Here is a 21927-nt window from a genome sequence, read left to right on the forward strand (position 1 = left end):
AGTCGTCGCCACCGAACGATCATATCGCAATGTCTCCAGGGAGCACGCACTCTCCCTTGATTACCTCCGAGTTTTCAATAAAAACATCTACCATTGCTGCTATTAAATACGATGACTTAACACGAATGTAGGTAACTCTGTCGATGGAACACATTCAACGCGAACCATACACTAAATTAATGTAGCCAAGTAATCGTCAAAAACGCAAGATCATCATCGACTCCCGCGCCTCTCCTAAAACAATCGACCGTCAAAAAAGGCTAATACGAAAACAATAAATTGAATTTGGAACGTAAAAAATGTGCGGACCACAGGATCGAAGATCCGTCCACGAGTCGTTTTTTGCCGACAACAGCGACCCTTGATGATAATTTCTCATTAGGTTATAACATTTTTGTCAGTCGAAACGTCGTAAATTCCTCGAATAATTTAGGGAAGAAAGTGGTCGTGTTAGTGATGTTTTGTTTTTATGGCGCCAACGAACAGTCCGGGTTAGATCGGTATCTCCCGATACAAGCGTTTAACCCATGTTACGTGGAAGCGGAGAATTATTCTCACGGAATCCGTTCTTGTTTGCTAACAACTTGTAATATACAGATAAACGATTAACTTTACGATTTCAAATTCGAGTTTTGTCACACTTAAGTTAGGTCGATAAGATTTAATTTGATTTCATGAACGACGAATGTTTATTTATATTTTCGGATTGTTTTTTTTATATGACAGCGCTTTAGTTAAGTATTATCTGTGACATCATAGCGCCCATGGGGTTACATAAGATACATCATCTCGTACGTGTTTATATTGTAGAGCCATTTCATGCGTCTCCTCGAAATCTCTGTCATAATGGCGTAACCACTGGGTGCCTCTATCATATAAATCATTAAAATTTGAACACGTACTAAGGTAGCGACGGTTAAAACATTCTTTGTCTTAAATCACAGGTTAGATATTAAAATTTTCATATTTTTATCTTAGAATAATACAAAGTTTATCATGACATTTTTTTCGTTTTAATTAAAAGCTGTGGAAATCCTTATTCATTTTGAATTATATTTTAAATTAAAAAAAAAAAACAAGAGTACAAAAATATCAAGAACGAATGGTATTTGGATTTCCAATCCGTGAGATCTTATCCTGCTGCAGTCGAGTTCGCAATACTATGTAAATGTGCACTGGCGCCAAACGATATCATACTAAAATCATTCGCTCAATAAACCACAAAAAAAAAAAAATTAAATATCTTAATCTTAAATTAATTTGGGGTATATTTATGTATAATTATAGAATCAGTCATATTTCAATTTTTGTCTTCAATAATAATCAGCATCAATTATTTTAATAGATTATGCGAGGACAATTACGTGTTTTGTTTTTTTTTTTTTTAATTTGTCTAACAATGTCAGTACTTAATCCAGCGACAATGTCGACGTGAGCCACCCGCGCGCCCGGAGATACCATCGCAGAGACATCGCCGCGCATCGCGACATCACGCGCGATGTATATCTGCCTCGCTACCGACCATTGTTACCCACGCACGTTTTTTTATACAACAATCACCCTTACATCAAAAACATATCGCTTAAAATCCTTTAAATTTACTGTAAAGCATCTAATAAATACTAAGTAACGAACTAGCGAGCACTCGCACGACTTCCTAATAAAAGTGTCACTTGGGTGTCACTGCGTCCCACTAGAGTTGTGAGAACAAAACATTACGAAGACATACCGCATAGCACATTACGTCAGTGCGTCGTAATAATGTAAACTTCTTAATTTTTTTATTGGAAATTGCAACTTCAGGCGATATTAATAAAGAATGAAAGTTACAAATCAATCAGTAGTAGAATATTTTTAATGAAAAATATACAAATTATAAAACTAACACGCCGTCCGATAACCTTTGACAGACTACATATAAGTAATCATACATCTGAGAGTTACCACCAATTGATTAGCGAAAAGTAACTAAGCGTATCACACATATTTCTTTGAAATATGGAACACGGGTTCAATGTCAATAACGCGTACGCGACAGTGTCGCAACCCGCAACCGCCCACTAATTGCGATGACGCGACGCGGCGCGTTTGAGCTCAGCATTACACGCTGCGCGATTCTCAGTATAATCGCCTTGATCACTCGACCGTGGAGCAAGCGATCAGCGAACACCCAAAACAAGTATTGATGACATTACGAAAACCAAAATTCCACAAGTACATTTTAACTCGAATCAACCATAGAAAGAAGTATTTTTATTAATTGACGTTTTATAATCAAAAATATTTTAATGGCTAATCGATAATTTTATTAACTAAATAATAGATAAATTTAAGTACAAAATAACTTTTAATAATAATCATTGACGTAATTATAAGTACTTATTTACAATGTTTATGTTAGGCGATATCAGTTTTATGTTTATGATATGAAGCAGTAAGTATTCCATTAATATCAAAGTGAGACCGCTCGACAGCTTACACCATACGCTCCGAATTAATTTCAATTAACACACGCGGGCTTAATTGTGAATCGGGTGCGGTTCGCGTGCGGCGGCCTCTTTGTCGGCGAACGACTCTTGCGCCTTTAATTCGCAACCATAGCGACTGTATATCTCTTTCGCTTCCTCGAATCGCTTCCTAAAATACAGGCGCCGTTCAAATCCATATTTCCGCTTAGGCATAACTAACCCTGGGCCTCGGGCATACGTTTGCAATTAGCCGTCGAGTTACTTCTAGGGATTGCGGCTCTACGCTACAACGAGCGAAGATCCTGCACTTGATGGATCAACTGATTGATAGTCACTCACGTTTACGTATGTTCATTCAGAGTAACTCACGTGAATTCTGTTCCTGTAGAAAAACTTTATCCCAATGATCATGGAAATAAAATGTTTTAATGTTAAATTATTTAAAATTTTCTATGCTATTCTTGGTGACTGAGCGGGGACAGATGTTTTACTGGGTAGTCGGTAGGTAAGCCTATTACAGTACAACCCTTATAAGTAATTAGTAATGATATAATTGATATCAATGATATATATATATCATTTTTATTTCGAAGTTAATTCTAACTCTCACTTTATCAATTTAATGTATTTGTAAACATCAACTATTTGCCAAGAAAGCAATGATTTATTTTGGCTAAAATTAGTGGAACTGTCTCGGTTTTCGTCTTAGTTATCTATTCATTATGTAAAACTAAAGCTATTCAAAATACTAATTCACGTGCTTTGAAACGTCCGTGAAATCGATTTTTGCGGTTGTAAATTAGTCGATGAATGCATGCAAAAGAAACTACGTGCATTAATATGTAAATCTTTAATTATCATTCCGATCTAAAAGGAACATATATCTATGAATTCAAATATTAATAATATTAAATAAATATTTTATAAATAATAAATATTAAATTAATATTTTTTTGTAATTTTTATTCGAAACTACTATCTCGTAGATCCGTCTAATCGTAAGATAAAAATCACGGCAGTTCAGGTGACCATCAATTCATTCCTTATATCGTAGCTTTGACAGAATTATAATTAGAAACTGTCCGTCCTTATGGTTTGTCGTTTTTAATGTCGCTAGCCGGGTCCCATACTGCGCTCGCATTTCATTAAGGGAGTTAAAAAATTGGAAGATCTCATAAAACGGCGTGATTTATGCGCGGTCGGGAGCTAACGAGCGGTCGCCAGTCGCCACTGCTCCGCGCACCTTAACGCGTCACTACTATGATTTCTAAACATTTTTTTCCCATATTACATTATTAGGATTGATTTTTTTTTCACATTAAGTATAAAAAAAAACTTAAATATTATAAATTATGCATTAATTATACACAGTAATTAAACATCTCGAAATCGATATGTTTGCAGATACATATTTGTAATAAAAAAAACTCGTTCAATAAAAAACACAAAGACAACGAAATCGAGATCGGAATCGCATAGTATCTCATGTTGTTATCTAAATGATCTGTTGTCCGCATTGATCGGCGTCAAAAGGCGCATAATAGGCTCGAGATGCGGCGAGAAGATAAGCTTTGTCCTGAGCAGGCGCTCCGCTTGCAGTCCGCACTAACTGTCAACTAAATTACCGCACGTTTGTCGGTCGCTTTCGCAATTTAAGGACACAATCGCTTTGAGTAACGTATCTACCGGCGCCGGCGCATGGACTAGACTTTCCTCTTCCATTATCTTATGATAAAAGATACTTAAAGTGAAAGCAATTAAAAAACCTATAATCACTTAAAAAGGCTTTATCGTTGCAATTTAACTTTCCGTAGATAATAAAATACAAAAATCCGAATATATCTCATACTGATTTTATGCAAATTCTTTGTTTCAAGCTATAACTATAAAACAAGAGCATTCGATATTCAATAATCGTGATCGGGAGTTAATTGCGGCGGTGATTTTAAAAGACAATTTTATAATCTGCGAACACATTACGAAATGGATGCAATTGGCGCACGCCACTTTTACAGCGCAAAGGCGCCGACTGGGTGATTAAATATTCACAATTCTCGTAAGACCGCTTGTATGGAACTTTAAATTCAGCAATGTGTTTCTAGCGTTGTCTGATAGTTCTATCGCTTTCGCGCCTGTCGCTCAAGCGAAGTCGAGCAAATGCAAATGTCTGAAACAATCATTATGTATTTATACATACATGTCATGTGTTACGTCTGACCGCTTATCTAACTATCAATCTTCTTTAGCGAAGACATTTTTTTTGCTATAACGGTCCGTAAATAATTAAAAATTACACAGCCCTCATCCGGATCGATGTTTGTATTCCACCTGCTACATGGAAAGTTCTTATTAAAAAGATTAACCCCTTAACAGTTTGTGAAATGTATTTTTTTTGTCCAATTTTATTGTCAATTAATTACTTATCGGGTAATCGTTATTCCTGCATATGTCTGTTTTAATGTTGCTCAAACCTTTTGACGGTTTGTTAATATAATTTATGTGTGTCCGAACCCAAAACGTAATATTTTTTGCCACCTGCAACACACACACACACTTGGAGCAAAAAGCGGACGATAAAATAAAAAGTTTGACTAAAAAGATAAAGTTTTTGTCACGAACGTTATGATTGAAGGTGCTGTCGCTGATTTTAAACAAAGGGCGAACAGATAGAAGCCCATCAATATGCTAATACTGAGTTAGTCGCTCGGAACGATACTGGGCTTTTTTTATCCGTCCCAAAATGGGTTTATTTGTTTTGTTACAAGCATATTCCGAAGTCAACTCTATTTGCAGAAGCGACCCCGTCGAGCATATGGCATATGTCTTTTTTGAACTGGAAACGTTTATGTAAAGATTTATGAAAATATTTACGGATCTTGTTTGCGTACAAATCATTACTCGGTTTTGATACAACAACATAAATGGATCCTGAACCGCCCTTTATATGTTAGCTAGTAATAACGGCTGTTGTATATTATTCTGAATCATAGACGGAACTTCCACTTTATAAATTAAACTAATATAAGCATAAACAACATTTTATTAAGTTACAATTCATTTTTTCCATACGCATTAAATTTTTACCTTTTTTCTCACAGCCATTGAACTAAATTCGCTCAGTATTATTTCCCATGTAAAAAATAGGAATATTTAAAATTATTTGTTCTCATTTCAACAACAAATATTGCCATAACATTGTTAATCAGAGTCAAAACAGAGCCGTGCAAGGTTGCTGCGATTCTCACGGGCGCGGGCGCGACTACGAACCGAGTGAACAATTTGACACATCCAGGTGTCCAATTTTTTGTACACCAGACAATGAGGGAGGAGTGTTTCAATGTTTACCCAGGCTCACATCTGGGATCAGTCCGACCGGGTCCGGACCTCTCGTATTCTCGCTAATGAACGCGAGTATACGAACTATTCGAGTAATCCTGAATTTGGGCACTCGACTCAAGAATTAGTTTGTTTATCATCCGAAAGTAAATGAAGCAGATGGCGGGACAAGGGCACGACTGTCGCATTAACGATCACACTGCTCCTTAACATTGAACTTGACGATAAAACAACCATGAAATCAGTAATAAAGATAATTTGAACTCGTGAAGGATAGGTTAGGGATAATTTTATTGCTTGTCGAGTGAAGTCAAGCCGAGAAGAGAGAAACATTACGATTAGGATACGGCTTCTTTGACAGTAGTTACTGTCTAAAAATTATCCAACATATTTAACGCATTGAGTCTCGAAGACGTATTGTTTCCATTGTTTATTTAAATGTATAGGGCATCTCAAAATTCACATTGAAAAACTGTTAGTGTTATATAATAAGCGGATACGATTGCAGACGGCTATTCGCGGTCCGTTTAGGTTTTCGAGTGCGGATGCGAGAGCGGATGTGACGGTTTCTTCCCGTGCTGTTAGCGCCTCCGTGCGGCAATTGGCAAGTTGTTACAGATTTACGACCCACTCTAAAGTTTATTCAACACGATTTTGGTGGTCCCATTGTATTCCGCTAAGTCCCTACCCACCGGCGAAGCCTCCGCGGCTTAGCGCGCCCTCGACCGCCTTTTATGGCGCTCCCTTTTTATAGTCTCCTTATTTCATTTGCATTGACGTCTAACATATCGTTAAAGTCACGTGAACATATCATTTATGATTGTTACAATATCGTTAATTTGAAAACCCTAAGAGACTTATTTACCGAGGTGTAATGAAAGTTGATACTTCGTCTTAATCGTTAAAGTTGATCGTTTGTAAATTCACCGATAATGTGGTCGGAATAATCGAGGGTTTCATGTGTTCATAAATAAGAATGTAAACGCGGATATTAATTAGGGTTTTTGAGTGCTTGTATCGAGATTTTAGAGTGCAGAGAAATGCAAAGTTTCAAGAATTTAGATAACAATATTGCCTGTTAACGATCCAAAAGCCATTTGATTTTACGGTGTAAGTATTGATAGTCGGCAATAAACGTGGCATTAACAATATCTTAAACGTATACAGAGGTCCTTTTCTCTGCAGTAGCTGGTCGTAATAGGCTTTTAAAGTAAGGTCGTCAGTGCTTTTCGCATTTTGCGCTTCGTCCGTCACCTTTGTCGGCCTTTCAAAGAGCTCGATAAACGGACGAGGGACGATAAGGCTTGCAACGGTAGCAATGGTTTTGTCTGGTACAGTCAACACGAGGCGTCGATGGCGTACAAGTATTGAAAATACATATTTAACTTACTCACTGTTTATTTGGACGACTTCGGGAGCGGGACGTGTGTCAATATTGTCGACGTGAGGATAAGAGATTTTTGTTATCGGAAACATTGCATTATAACATTTTTCCATTTTAAGTTACAAAACATTTTTTTATAAGATTTTTCTATTCGTTTAAGAACATGCTTATTTCTATATTAAGTTTATTCAAATATACTTTTTAACCTTTCATTTAAATTGTGAAAATAATAGATTAAAATATCCACTTACTAGGATAAATGACCGATATTTGTCTGAGCAGCGTGGCTCCTTCCATTAGATAGCCTCCGCTGGTCCACACCGATAGCACGTAAGGCGGTAGCCGACATCGTAAAGTTTAAATGGAAGCTAATTTAGTGCGTTGTTAATTGTGGCTGTTCTTATCGTGTGCATTAGCGGCCTCCCGGCGTCCTGATAGCACCGCGTTATGACGGATGACTGAGACCCGGAGTTTGCTGATAAGAATTGGGACTTTGATGGGGGCCGTGTGAGTTTTATGGGACTATGGTATAAACACAGTTATTTGATGTTTTTGTACATCGTTTGTTTAGTTATATCGCATTGATCGGAATGCTATCGTGACTAATAGACACAATATTATTTTTATTTAATTTAGCGTAATGTATGAATTTAAGCCACGGTTTGGAGCGCATCAACATCAAAATAACAAATCTATATAAGTATAATTATGCATACAGTAATATTTCTTTATTAATATGTTCTACTATATATTTTAATACTTCTTTTTTCAAACATAAGTAGCGAACGAATCTATTAGAATTTATTTCTCTATGTTGCGGTGCGTTTTTCTCCATCGTTATACTTGATTCGCTAAGTAGCTCCCCGGCGGGCGAAGTTTGACAGACGATAAGATGGCGCCACGCGCATTTCTCATTTATGACGTTCCACAAACGGGTGCCAAAAGCCCCTCGTTGGTCAACACTTTTACTCGTATCAAGTTTTATACTCACGATAAAATACACGCACAAATATGTATTGTCTACGCGGCTAAGGAATTCCGAAGCAGTAATTTTATTATCGACTTCTTTGTCAAACTGCCTCGGCCTTTATAAGCCACAAAGTTATCTTTTATAGACTGTTAAGTGTTAGTTTTTTAAGTGAAGTTTCAATTTTGTTTTATTTATTCAAATTCAAATTCAAAAACACCTCTGACTGTCGACCATTCTTTTACATTAGAATATGATAAGATGTTATTACAAATTAAGTGTCAACGTTACGTAGATTCTTCGAATTTTTCAGTTATTAATAAACTATACAAAGTTTCATACGTTTTAAGAAAAAAATATTACTTTTATTAGATAATATATTAGCGTCATTGTTAATTAAGTAATTGTTTCTTTTCTTTTGTTACTTAAAAGAAAGTCTCGTTTTATTTGGAGATATCATAAAGATTTACAATACCTATAGTAAGTAGTAGGTAATTTAGGTATTATATACACTAAGATATTATACAGTATACTATTTAAATATAACTTTTTGATTTAGTGACTAGCTAAACAGACTCATTGTATTATTTATTTACAGACGCATGTTCCCATCGCTGCGTGTATCTCTCAGCGGTCTCGACCCTCGCGAGGAGTACTGCGTGTTGTTGGAACTATCATTGGTTGGGCGTCGGCGTTGGCGTTGGGCGGGTGGAGCATGGGCGGCCGCTGGAGGTGCTGAACCTCAGTCACCGCGTCGCCTCATGTTACACCCAGACTCGCCAGCTCCAGGACACCACTGGACAGCGAATCCTGTATCATTCAGCAAGCTTAAACTGACTAATAACACAATGGACGCACAAGGCCACGTAAGTACATAGATTTAATTTTTGTTTTTTATTTAAAAAATGCTGATTCCATAATCATGATTTCCAACTGAATTGTGAATGATTAAAACGCCTTTTCAATTATCTGAAAGGCTTTGATTACATCACAATCATCGGTTAGTAATTTTTCCAAATGCAACGTGTGCAATATTAAAGTAGTTATATTGTTACATAATATATATAAATAAATGTCAATATTTCAATTATAAACGAAGATTTAACGTAAATATACATGTTTTAAATTCATATACCTAATCAAAGAGATAATAATATTTAATAACGCTAACATCCTTAAAAATTCCAATATCTGAATTCTCGTAATAATATCGTCACACTAATCTAACGTTCAAATAAACATTTTAAAAATATTTCACATACTAAAAACCTTTAGTAAAACCTCGAAGCTTTATTAAATCATTTGAAAACAAAAAGACAACTACGATTTGGGTTACAATGCGTACAAGCGCGGCTCCATACAGAGTCGTGACTATGTTCTTCCACCACAAACTTCAAAGGCAACGCCTCCCGACCACTTCCCTCTACGAAAAATCGCTACGAACAATCTCCAATCAGATTTAAACTTTATAACACTATAAATAATAAATACATTCGAACGGCGGTATTTATACGTAGGCCTATGAATTAAAAGCTGCGATTCCATCTAACTATTGCAAACAAAACTAAACTTTAATTCAAGAGCATAAGGGTGATATTAAATTGTTTGCGATTTTTGTTATACATCTTAACGACTTAGAAGTTAAAAAGCGTATACGAAGGTTGTATGTTACTATTGTGATAGGTGATGTAACCGTACTTCTTTATTCCTGTGTAAACATCGTGGACAGACGGATGACGCTTTTATTAATGATGCCACATACAAATAGTGTGTTTAATGAGGTCTGTCGACACTCTTTGTTTGTACAAACACTTACCTGAGAAAATTTCTATTGTGATGACTTGCGCGTTTGAAATGAGAGACTTTAATTTTTTTTTCTGATATTACGAATTTTGTCGGTAAATGGATGCACAATAAAACAGAAAGTACCATCATCATTACCGTCTTCACCATAAGAGTACACGGGCGTGCCCAGGGCCCCCCCTGTCCTGAGAGGGTCCCGAAAAACCGACTATTTCTCTCACATGTTTGTGTACACGTTGACTGTTATGTATATTTTCGAAATTGCAATATTTCTAAGTCTACTAACGTCTTTATCAAAAGGCTAGTGACAATACTCGATATTAAACCTTGAAAGCTGTAGACGTGCTCTTTATGGTAGACATAGGTGTGCTACGGCCATATGATCGTACAACCAATCAGTTTCCTAAGAATTTACGAAAATTACCGCACCGTTTATTTGAAACTTAACTTAAGACCCGGCTATAAGCAATTATTTTGTTAAATATTTTGCTAGATATTTTATTTTAGTAAATATCTCGCAAAAGGGCCCCGAATTCATTTGAGCCCAAGGCCCCTAACAAAGCTTGAGACGGCTCTTACTATAATACGAGCTATTTAAAACGACCGCTCTGAAATTACTCCCCGAAACATTTGCAAATTTAAATCGATAAAATATTACAACAATTGTAATCATTCATCCAATGTATACATTTCTAGCCGCTCTTTATAAGTGAGCCGCACTCACCTTTTCACAAAACTATTTGCGCAGCAATTCGTGACTAATTTCAGGCCGGCTGAGTTAGAACGCGGCTATTGCAATGCTGTGAATGTCATTAATGTACCTGATGCTAATCATTGTTTTAAATTAAGCCCTTTAAACCATTTATTGATAACTCTAAAACATTATTTACCTAATTGCTGTTTGGCGGTATAATACATAACCTACCCGATATGGAATAGTATTACGCCAGTACCTCTAAAAGCAATACTTTATAGTTTTATACCTTTATTCGCAGAAATTAATTACACATACAAATTTATAATTTAGCCGTTGGAATTTAAGAAGTAATAATATATAAAAAATACGATTGATTCTTGGTAATTAAAGATAATAACATACTATGTTTTATATAGGTATATATATTGCGCTTGTTTTACGTATAGATATATTCTTGTTTATTAATTAATTTTATTCATTATATCGCTTCTCTTTGAACGGATCAAATCTGAATCCGAATAAAAACTGCAATAATATACTTATATTACTCGTATTTCGTTTCAGATATTCTAAAAGATAAATGATAAATATCTAACACTAATATCTTAATAAATGTAGAAAATATAAAATTGATCTTATCCTTTCAATAAAACGTGCTCCCATGTTTGATAAACACGAAACACAAAAAACATACTATTATTAAGGGTTAGAATGCCCTCGCGCATACGCATCGATGATTAGATTGAGACACGGCCCGCGCACGGGCCCGTAAGTAATGCACTGAGAGTTCTTTTTTTATAAACTCCTTGTAGAAATATTATTTGTCATATATTGATTATACTTCATTTTTTTTTTTGTCAAACGTAAAATAACATACAGCCCATAATAAAATAACAGCTTTTATGTATTCTATATAAATTGTAGGTAAACACGTGGAAAGCTTGATATGTTTAAGGAAATGAATATTAAATTATTTTGCTCGTTTGCTTTTTGTTAATAACAACATTTAAAATATATGAATTTTACTGTTAGGTAGATTTATTTAAGCTCAATTATTAGTATGATAATTATTTACTATAATTAAGCTTTTCATACAAATTCATTAAAAAAAAAAACATACAAATGGTTTGCCAAAGCCACTTGATGGTGTGTTGTTACTCCGCCAAAAGACAGGCAGTATAAGAGATATAAACCATACCATATACAAACGATTTTATGTCACTTTTACCAGTAATATAAACGGGCTCTCATTATTTTTAGTAACATAGCGATACAAAACATTTCACGGTAGAAACTGTTTTATATACAACGCAGACTTGTACAAATCCCTACTACCGGTACTTTTGTATTGTTTTCAAAACGTTTCTATAATATTTAAAATACAGTTATTTAACCTGTTCATATTGCCATCTTTACAAACCGCGGCGTCTTTTGTGAGCAACAAAAGCCAGGCTACTGATATAGTGTACGAAACCTTTATTCTTGAAATACACGCATGGCTTGCTCACTTGAGGTTTCGCCACTTGCAATAAAGCCTTACCAACCATTATACCATTGTATGTTTTTTAGCGCAACATCAAAGGTAAATCGACCCTTGAAAAACTTTTGTGAGAAATATCGTTAATTACAAGACGGATTATGAGATATCGTTTAAAAGAGTTACAATGAAGGGATTAGTCTTATCGAATGTTAAAAAGATATTTAACTATTTTTTTAAAACTGTAGACAGTGGCTTTACTCATAAATATAATTTAATATATATTTTAAGTAAATCGCATTTTGTCTTTGTCATCCAAAATATGCGATTAGTTTAAAAGAAAGAGACAGAACTTATTTAATCATATCCTAAAGATCCTGTAAATTAGGAAGTTTTTAAAACAAATCGATCGTTTTATGCATCTAAATTAAATTGATTTCAATTGATACGATGTGTTATCGCTTCCTTAATAATTCCTTCAACGAATAAAATGTCGACTTTTGAATTAGCTTCATGTAGAATTATCACTGTTTCTATGAAATAATATAATTTTGACCAATTAAGATTTAAATTTAATATTCTAAAAAGTATTATAGAATTGCAAAAAAAACTGAGAAGTCTGAGTATATAACAAAATGACACCGCTATATGATTTAATGTTAATCACATGCTACGAATAAATAATCACATACCCCTCAAACATATACATATTTACATTGTATTTGTAAAAGCTGATTGATATGCTGTAAAGAGTTTCAAACGAAATGTTTCTAAACGTAGAATAATATCCTTTTTATTTGTTTATGTAAACAAAACATTTCAGAACTGCAATTTATCTTAAGGACTTACGATATATATTTACGAAAGATTTTCTTTTAAATATACAGCGAAACTCGGAAGTTTAAAAAACAAAAGTACCTTTTTATTCGACGCGATTGCCAGTATAGCTAAAAGAATCTATGATGCTGTCATTTTAGAACCCAACGTTTTTAAATAGGTTTTTTTTCTAACGGTTCCTAATCTATAATTATTTGACGCTTAATTAGAGCTAGATTTTTATTTGTAATATAACAGTAACTAAGACATATTAGTGCATGTATCAAAAATTTCCGATTCAAATTATATGAAGTTAGATGTTTATCCTGCTGCCACTAATACGGTTTTTAATACCTACGTGTACTTTAACGCCGGTCTGATTATAGCAACGAGTAACTGCGCAAATGTTTGTATTTTTTGTTTGTTGTATAGTATTATATTGTTAAAAGAGATAATTTAAGACCGCAACATTTCTGGAAAACGCTGCAGAAAATATTGTGTAAAATTTGATATATTTCCAAAAATATTTTCGAATACATGTACAATGTACATACATAGTGGCCATGTTTTATAGATTAAGGTAACATATAAAGTCACAAAGTCAAAATTAAAATATACTTATATATAATATTTTTACAAGCATTTTGAATCATTATTTTACATAACTATATTAAACGTACGGTTATCACCGGTTCTCGGTCCGGAAACTCAGTAGTCGAAGTCAAGGTAACTTAACTTATCTTTAAACTTTCTTAAATACTTATTATTCGAAATAGTGAGTTTATTCGATGTGTTAACTTATAACTAGTGCCTATTTCTTGATACACATTTACAAAATGTATTTCACGTTTTTACGTCGTGCAACAACTTTTAATTTTAAGTTTTCTAAATCGATTTAGATGTTTGAAAAATGGTTAATCTGTTTTGGTTTCGGGAAATGTAGCTTTAAGTGAAAATGTTGATTTGATGTTCGTTGTTCTAATTCTGTCAATAAACGCTTATATTACGGCATCATTTTACGGATTCTTCAGTTGGTAATCATTCATCAGTCTTTGGTCTTGACAATTATAAGAGTTAGGGAATAGACAGAGTACCTGTTAGTAGTAACAATTTCAACAACAAAGTCCCATCCTCTTTCTAGGATAGTTATATATATATGTATATAAACATATTATATAAGTACATAATTATGTGTAATGTGATTAAATATTTAATTTTAATGTTGATGAATTTTCTTTACCGTTCTTGTTTCTGTTTTTACCCATTACTTATTATAGAAACAACAAATCAAAGATTCCTTTTTAATATTATGCAAAAAATATAGAATATTGATATTATCAGTGACTTCAATCTCCTTTGATTGAACGCGTATCAGGTTGATGGACGAGCTTCCGAATACGGTGAAACTTTTATACTGTCCGTCTGTCAATCAGTTTGAACATTGATACTTGCCTTTAGATAGATTTATATCTAGTTTTAGAAGAAAAACATTTTTAAAATCATTAAACATTTCCAGCGTAAAAAATAAACGATAATGTTACGATCTTAATGTTAAATAGTACGGAACTTCCTGGATTGTGTGACCAAATATTTTACTTTAGTGAATTTATTGGGAAAAATTCAAAAGAGACGGTCAATTCAGAAGCACCTAATAGATAAGGCGACAGAAAGATAATACCTTATGACGACTAAGTAAATTATCTGAAAATGAGGCTTATTTAATTTAAGGGGCATAAACGAATTTAAATAAGGTTATAATGGCTCATTTAATGAGCTTTTTAATGCCATTTAAACTTGTATCTACGTAATTGCCTAGCCATAAAAGTATTCACTATTGCGCAAAGCCTAAAATTATTTAGTAATTACCTTTGTGGTTAAAATTTAATTAGAACAGTAAAAAAGTTAATGAAATTTAAAAAACAGTTCGGACACAAAACACATATTAACGTAATTAGCTTTCTCCTAATTATCTTTTTATCCCATTCAATTAGGTTTTTCTTCGTCTCATTTGATCGGAATAATTTCCAACAGAAATAAACAAATTTATTAATGTAGTTACCTTTAATATTTGTTTAGTAAGTATTAATGAATTATTTATTGTGTGTGTATGAATTGCATCGTAACGCTGTTAGTTTTTTTTTTTCGATCGCACGAACAGAATCATTGGTTACGTTAAACAAAAAGTTGTGAGGGAAACTCCGCAATATGACAAGACAATGTGTTCGTTGAAGACGGGAATTTATTTAGTAATAATATATGAGAAATTCTATGCAATTTTTATGTTATTGAAACCTATTTAAATTACATGTATCGCCGTGGTTGAGCAAGCATCCAACTCTTAATATATATAAATGTTTTAATTGGAATCTGTCTTTGCTTGTTAATTTTTTTTACCTGAACTCGTAATAGAAGTCAAACCAGTACGAGAAATTAAACCCGGAAGTATATTTTAATGTACTTCAAATTAAGAGTTGAGAGTCATCGTAGTTTTTATACTTTATTAAAATATATTTCGATGAGAATACCGTTGAGCTGATATGAAATAGAGTGTCCATGAATTTTCCCAGTCTTCGCAGGTTATTTATGAATAGTAGACTACATTATATTCCAAAAGTCTTTGTAAATTACAAATATATACTAATATTATTACGATGGATGGATTGTGTGAAAGACGATATGGTTAGAAAGAACGTTACTTGTGAGATGACGTCCGACAGAGAAGTATGGAAGAAGAAGACAAGCTGCGCCGACCCCAAGTAAAATTGGGATAAGGCCTGGAGGATGATGATGATGACTAATATTATATGTGCGAAAGTAACTCTGTCTGTTACATCTTCACGGGCAAACCACTGAACCGAATTTGATGAAATTTGTTATAAAGCAACCCCAAGGAAGACTATAGGCTAATTATCTTTACCTAAACTTGACGAACCGCTAATATTTAATATAATGAAATTAGAATATTTTGAAAGTTTAATTGAAATGTATTAAAACCACAATTTTCTGCATGTTTAAACAATATTGCGGTGTTTATGTGTAGGTACCTCTATGATGTGTGATAAAAACGTATTCACGCAATTAGTCAAACTGCCTAGACATTTTATCTCTCAATCGGCACGTGATCACTTACTCGTAATACGAAAAGACACACAAACATAAAATCGAGAATTGTTTCAACGTGACCGGGATAATTGATACCGTACAAAGAGTATAAACACTTCAATCCATATTTAGAAATAATTGCAACAAACTTTTTGTTAGTTGTCTTCGCATTTTGACCTTTAATTTTTACCTTATTTCTATTGATAGTTTTTTATGAAAACTCATAAAGGAGAAGTCATCTCCGCAATTGTGAGATGCCGAAGCGATTGCAATGTCTTATCATTCATGTACCGTATCGGTGACACCTGTGCAACAAAACAAGATAACTTTAAAAATAATCTCCTGTTTGTTAATCGTTGAGAACTGTAGTATTAGGTTCATATGTTTCTACATTACGATCGGTTCCGCATCACGTTGTTGCGCGTGTGTGTCCGACCCTTAATCGTGGGAATGGAACGTCATAATGATTAAACTCTCCAATTAGATTAGACTCTGATACCTTTCCATTAAATAATATATGTCCATTTAATTATATTTTATAATCATAAGTAACTTCTTTAATTCAAAGTGTTTTACGGCAAAGATTTTTTTATAGCATGTTGTACTGGTCACAGTAGTCTTAAAATGATCAAATTTCGTCAGTAGTTCGTCGTAATAAAAAATGGAAAGTTAAAAAAGTATACAAGTGAAAACACAAAACAGAACCCTTTACGCTTGAAGAGTCGGCGCCCGCAGGTAGCTCCGCGTCAAGTACCAGATAAGCCCTTGTACGATCCGCCGCCTGCGCCTGCCCGCCTAGGAGACGTGTCGCCAAATCTTGTTTTTATCATCTAATACAATTTTGCACTTCAACTATTTTTTACTTATTTTTAAAATATATTTCAGAACTAAGATACATGTTTTATAAAAATATTAAACGTGTTTTATATTATCATGTAAAGTAACCGATATCTATATTGACGATACAAAAATGTAACTCAAAAAAACACGAAAAAAATAAATAATAATATTAAACCTATAAGGTTTGGAAACTGTTCTTTGATGGAAAGAAAAATCATTATCATTTCCTTTATTGATATCCTTTCAAAGGCTTATGATAAGAAAATTTAAAAAGTCATCAAGAAAAAAACATGTCAAGTTTTAAAGTTATAAAAAAGTAAACGATGCAATCAAAACGAAATAAACTCAAATAAACTTATTGTTAATTTTACATAACATTTTTTTTATAATTAATGAGCTTTCATTATTTTAAACAGCCGTGGTGCACTACATATTATTTATAATAACCGTTGGTTGTTACCTTTAAGCTTATTTTAATGATAATTTTTAATTTATTATTTCAATTTTACGTACATACTAAACTTATATGTAATTTATGTGGGAAAAATAAACATCTCATACGTTTACCTACTACTACTACAACTACTACTACTTTGCCACAAAGCAATTAAAAATATTATGAATTAGGGATAGCTTTATTCAATTGTTTTACTAGCATGCTAGTTCTTAGACGTTAAATAGATATTTTAGATCTTAAAATGTTATTTGAGTTTTTGATGTTAGGTATTTAAGTGCAATTAATTTATATTACGAGAATAACTTTCTATTTGTAGACAAAAATTTCAGAGGTTTAATATATTGACTCAAATAAAGTAGGTATTGTAAAAATGTTTCGTTATATTTCAACCTTAGAATTAACCTATTTTTATTTATGATTCCTTTGGCGTTTTTAGTTGCCCACGGGCATATGGGCAGACGCGTTGCCTATATGGATAATCCGCAACTAACTAAAGCCATTGATGTTATTAATTTTATGAGAATAATATTAATTAAATCATTATTTTACAGATGGTACTAACGTCCATGCACAAGTACCGACCACGCGTGTTAGTTGTGCGCGCTCGTGACGCCGCAGCCTTGGCCTGGGGCGCGCCGCACGCCTCATTTTCATTCCCTGAGACTGAATTCATTGCCGTCACTGCCTACCAGGTAAATATTATACGGCTAAAAAAAAATCGTATATACTAAATTTAGAGACACTCTTATAAATGAAGATTTTAGTTATAATTAAATTTTCGAAATTACAATTTTAGTCGTAAGTAAATTGTTTTAATTATCTTGGCAACATATATTAAAATAGCTTTATTAGACATTTGTAAAAAATGTTAACAAGAAAAACGCTTAGGTGTTTTTTCAAATATACAAATATTAACATAAATGTGCTAAATACATAACTAACACATCCAACAGTAGATAGACTGGAGATTTAAATTATTATTTATTCAAAAATACGATTCCAAATATTTTTTAAACTTTAATTAAGTCTCCGATTGAGAAACGTACGTATTTGAAGTAAAAATAAAAATTAAAACGTACGACGTAACGTTACAAAATAAATAAAATTAAATTCCAATGATAAAGTATGAGATAAATGTTATGATATTTATTAGCATCTAAAACAAACAAAAAGTTTCAAATACATTTTCCGATCGTAATGTTTGGAATTGTTAACAAAAACAGAATATAACAGCTTAACCATGACTGGTTGAATATTTTATATTCCAATACCACACGCACACATAAAAATTATCAGGATAGATTGGTAACATGTAATATTTTTCCAAACAAAAAATTATAAATAATTTCTCAGATAACATGTTCAATTAGGTCGTTTTGTGATCGTTCGCAAAAAGATCATTTTATTATAGCGTATTTATACGTTAATCATATTGTTAGGGTGCTATCGGCGCGGCTTTAATCACAGGTGTTATAATAACAAGGTATTTTTCCCTCAACGGAGTTCCCTATATGATACAATCTGAAACTATTCCAAGAAATCGAGCTACGTTTCCATGAAGACAGAGCGATTCGCACTTATGAGTACGAACCGATTTTTTTTGAGTCAAAGGCGCCAAAGCTTTTACACTACACGACAGGAAAAAAATCCCAAATTGCAATGGCGACGAACGGTCATTTGTGCTAACAAAACAAAAGTATCTAATTGAAAACCTTGACGGTCCGTTTGCTGAGCAGTTCCGTATTGTTTTAAAAAATGCGAAATTTGATGATTCAGAGACACTTAGTCATATTTAGAGTTGACACCAAACTATGGATTAGCAAATATTTGTTAGGTACAAAGTTTAAATATCGGGTTTAGTACATGTGGAGGCATCTATTGTGTATATATTTTTTTAATCAATTATTGTTGGATTACTTATAGCAGACTATATTTATGTACAGACTTTAATAAGTTTTATCAAATCTGTCTCCAATGTAACAGATACTGTAAGGACACCGAGCCCTCCCGCTGTTTTGTTTTCTTACACCAAGCTCTTTCCCTTGACGCTCAGCGCAGCGTGTCATTTTCTTGCATAATCCATCGTCCAGTAATTAGGTCGCGGCGGCTGCTTTATTCCGGCGGTATGTTTAATGTTGACTGCAGCGAGGCGCGAACGGCTTCTCGCGTCCATTTACAATTACGGCGACCGGTCGCTTTGTAGGATAATCCGGGAATTGTCCATATAACGGGACCTCGTTGTGGACAAAGACTGGCGGCGTATCGTTGCGCATTATCCCCGCCCAAATGAATACATGGCTGCCAACGTATTGTTACGAATTACCATCGAATTAGAAAATCCTCTTTTGCAGTAGCCGACGCTTATTTAAAAGCGTAACTAGGTGGCAGACCGATGCGATTATTACAAAGGAATCTACCGTGCCACACAAATACTTATAAAAGATTTAAACACGTTCAATCATTATGTCTAGACAGGACTTTCGCATGTTTGTAAATCTCTAGTCGATATTTTCACTGCTTACTTTCGATAACAAAATTTACTCAGATCCTAATTACACATCCCTAAAAAGTCGGCGACGAGACAGTCGCTAATATGTGGAACGCAAAACGTAAAAGTAACTGCAAGTTTGTGACGTGACGTCACAGCCGACAGGGCGGAGCTGGGGCGGCGCCTGGCACATCTCAAGCACTCGCTTAAACTAACCGACCGACTCGAGAAGTCCTCAAGAGCGAGCTTATGGCATGCTTTTAGCAAACGTTCCTATAGCGGAAAGTTATCAGTTATCTCGTTCTGCGTTAAATAAACGGCACCCGCCGGCGCCGCCTTATCAGTTCATGTAAACAGCCATTTACAAGTGACCTGACGTATCACGGCGGGTCTATTTGCCATCGGATTTTGCTAGACAGTCTAAGATACCAGTCACGAAATGTGCAGATATCGACGTTGCTTTTTATCAGTTTTCTTGCAGCAATTTTAAAGACGAGAGACGGTTAGGCTGTTATTAAAAATTTGTTCACAATTAAGTTGAGATAATTATTTTAAATATCATATTACGTTTTACGGGTAGTTAGAAAGCTAGCGTGTTGGCGCCGTGTTTTGGTAGCGTTGCTTGCTGTCGCCGTCAGTCGCGCGACGGGCGGGCGACGGCGATACGCATACATGGCATGCTAATTGGCCTGTCGCCAAGCTTACACCGCCACATGTGCGACAATTATCCCTTACAAGCTATTAGACGACGGAGATGTATGCGGAAACGGATGTTTAAATTGCATTCTCAATAAGATAAGAAAGTTCGTCGTAAACCGCTCTAAAGAACATGATTGGTTTAACTTATCATATTATTAAGAGAAAAAAAAAACGGATAAATGCCTTTACAAAGTTTATTATGTTATAAAATATAATATGATTATGATAAAACTATAAAATATTAAAAACCAAATCCAATAGAAAATAAGCAAAATTGCTTGTGACTCGTAGGCGGGTGAGGTGGTCTCACGAATAGGTATAATCAGAGGGAAATAAAAAATATACTGGCCAAATAGAATAATTAAAGTAATGCTAGAATCGTGACGGTATGCGAGAATGTGAGGAACCGACCAATCGCTCCGAATTTTTTATGCCGACAGTCTCGATAATAACTCAATCAAATTTAAACATAATTAAATTATTACTAAAATCGAAACAGATTTTATTATAACAATTATTGTTTTTTGTTCACAGAACGACCGAATAACGAAGTTGAAAATCGATAATAATCCCTTCGCAAAAGGTTTCCGCGCGTGCGGTCAATCAAAATGCAAAAGGAAGAACGTCGAACCAGAAAATGGTAGCACAGAAGCACAGAACGAATCCTCGGACGCCAAACGCCCATGTTCTGATGCTGCGTCTTCCTGCTCAGAGGAAGGAAGCCTGCGTTCATCTTCACCACGGTCGCCACCACTAGTCGAGTCACCAGCTCCACTTGTCGCTTCGCCAGAGAACATAAGCCCCCCTGAACATCCTACATTCTACCCGCCAGAACTACCATACATGCACCCCCTACATATGCCAATGCCTTTAGGGATGTGGCCCACGAATACTATCCCCGGTGGCTTCTTGGGATCCTCGTGGAGTTCAGTACCCCCACCGCCTCCCAGTTTTCCGACGCCCTCAAACCCGCCGGCACCCTGTCGACGTATTAAAAGCTTTACAATCAGCGCACTTCTCGGTGAAGGCTGACGACGCTCAAATAAATAAACAACGGGCATTATTCGCAATATTTACATTGGTTTGTAAATATATTTAGATAGTTATTATTTTGATGTTACGAGTACTCCCTAAACCTACCTCGAGAACTTAAAACGATAAGGGTCGATATATTTTGTATGTGATAAAAGTGCCTTAAGCAAACTTAAGTAGATTAAGAAAAAGATATACTGATATGAGTTAAATATATGTCATATATCAACGTTATTGCTAGACGATTGGTATAAGTTACGAATAATTTATATAAGTTTTATTTTTAAGTTTCGTGTACATAATGTACATAGCAAAATGTTTGTTTTATATGTTAGGAAGTTAATAAACTTTTTAGAGAAAA

General features: G+C 34.3%; 1 protein-coding gene across 1 annotated transcript in view; it reads left to right on the forward strand.

Moving 5' to 3' along the window:
* The window catches only part of LOC113396240 (T-box transcription factor TBX6-like), a 30717-nt gene extending 8790 nt beyond the window's left edge, over positions 1-21927 (forward strand). The window contains exons 3-5 of the mRNA XM_026634114.2: positions 8754-9021; positions 17899-18039; positions 21069-21927. Coding sequence (XP_026489899.2) covers positions 8754-9021; positions 17899-18039; positions 21069-21566 — 907 coding nt within the window. The 3' untranslated portion in view covers positions 21567-21927. The remainder of the gene's footprint in view (positions 1-8753; positions 9022-17898; positions 18040-21068) is intronic.

Source organism: Vanessa tameamea, chromosome 8 (assembly GCF_037043105.1).
Source record: "Vanessa tameamea isolate UH-Manoa-2023 chromosome 8, ilVanTame1 primary haplotype, whole genome shotgun sequence".
NCBI lineage: Eukaryota > Metazoa > Arthropoda > Insecta > Lepidoptera > Nymphalidae > Vanessa > Vanessa tameamea.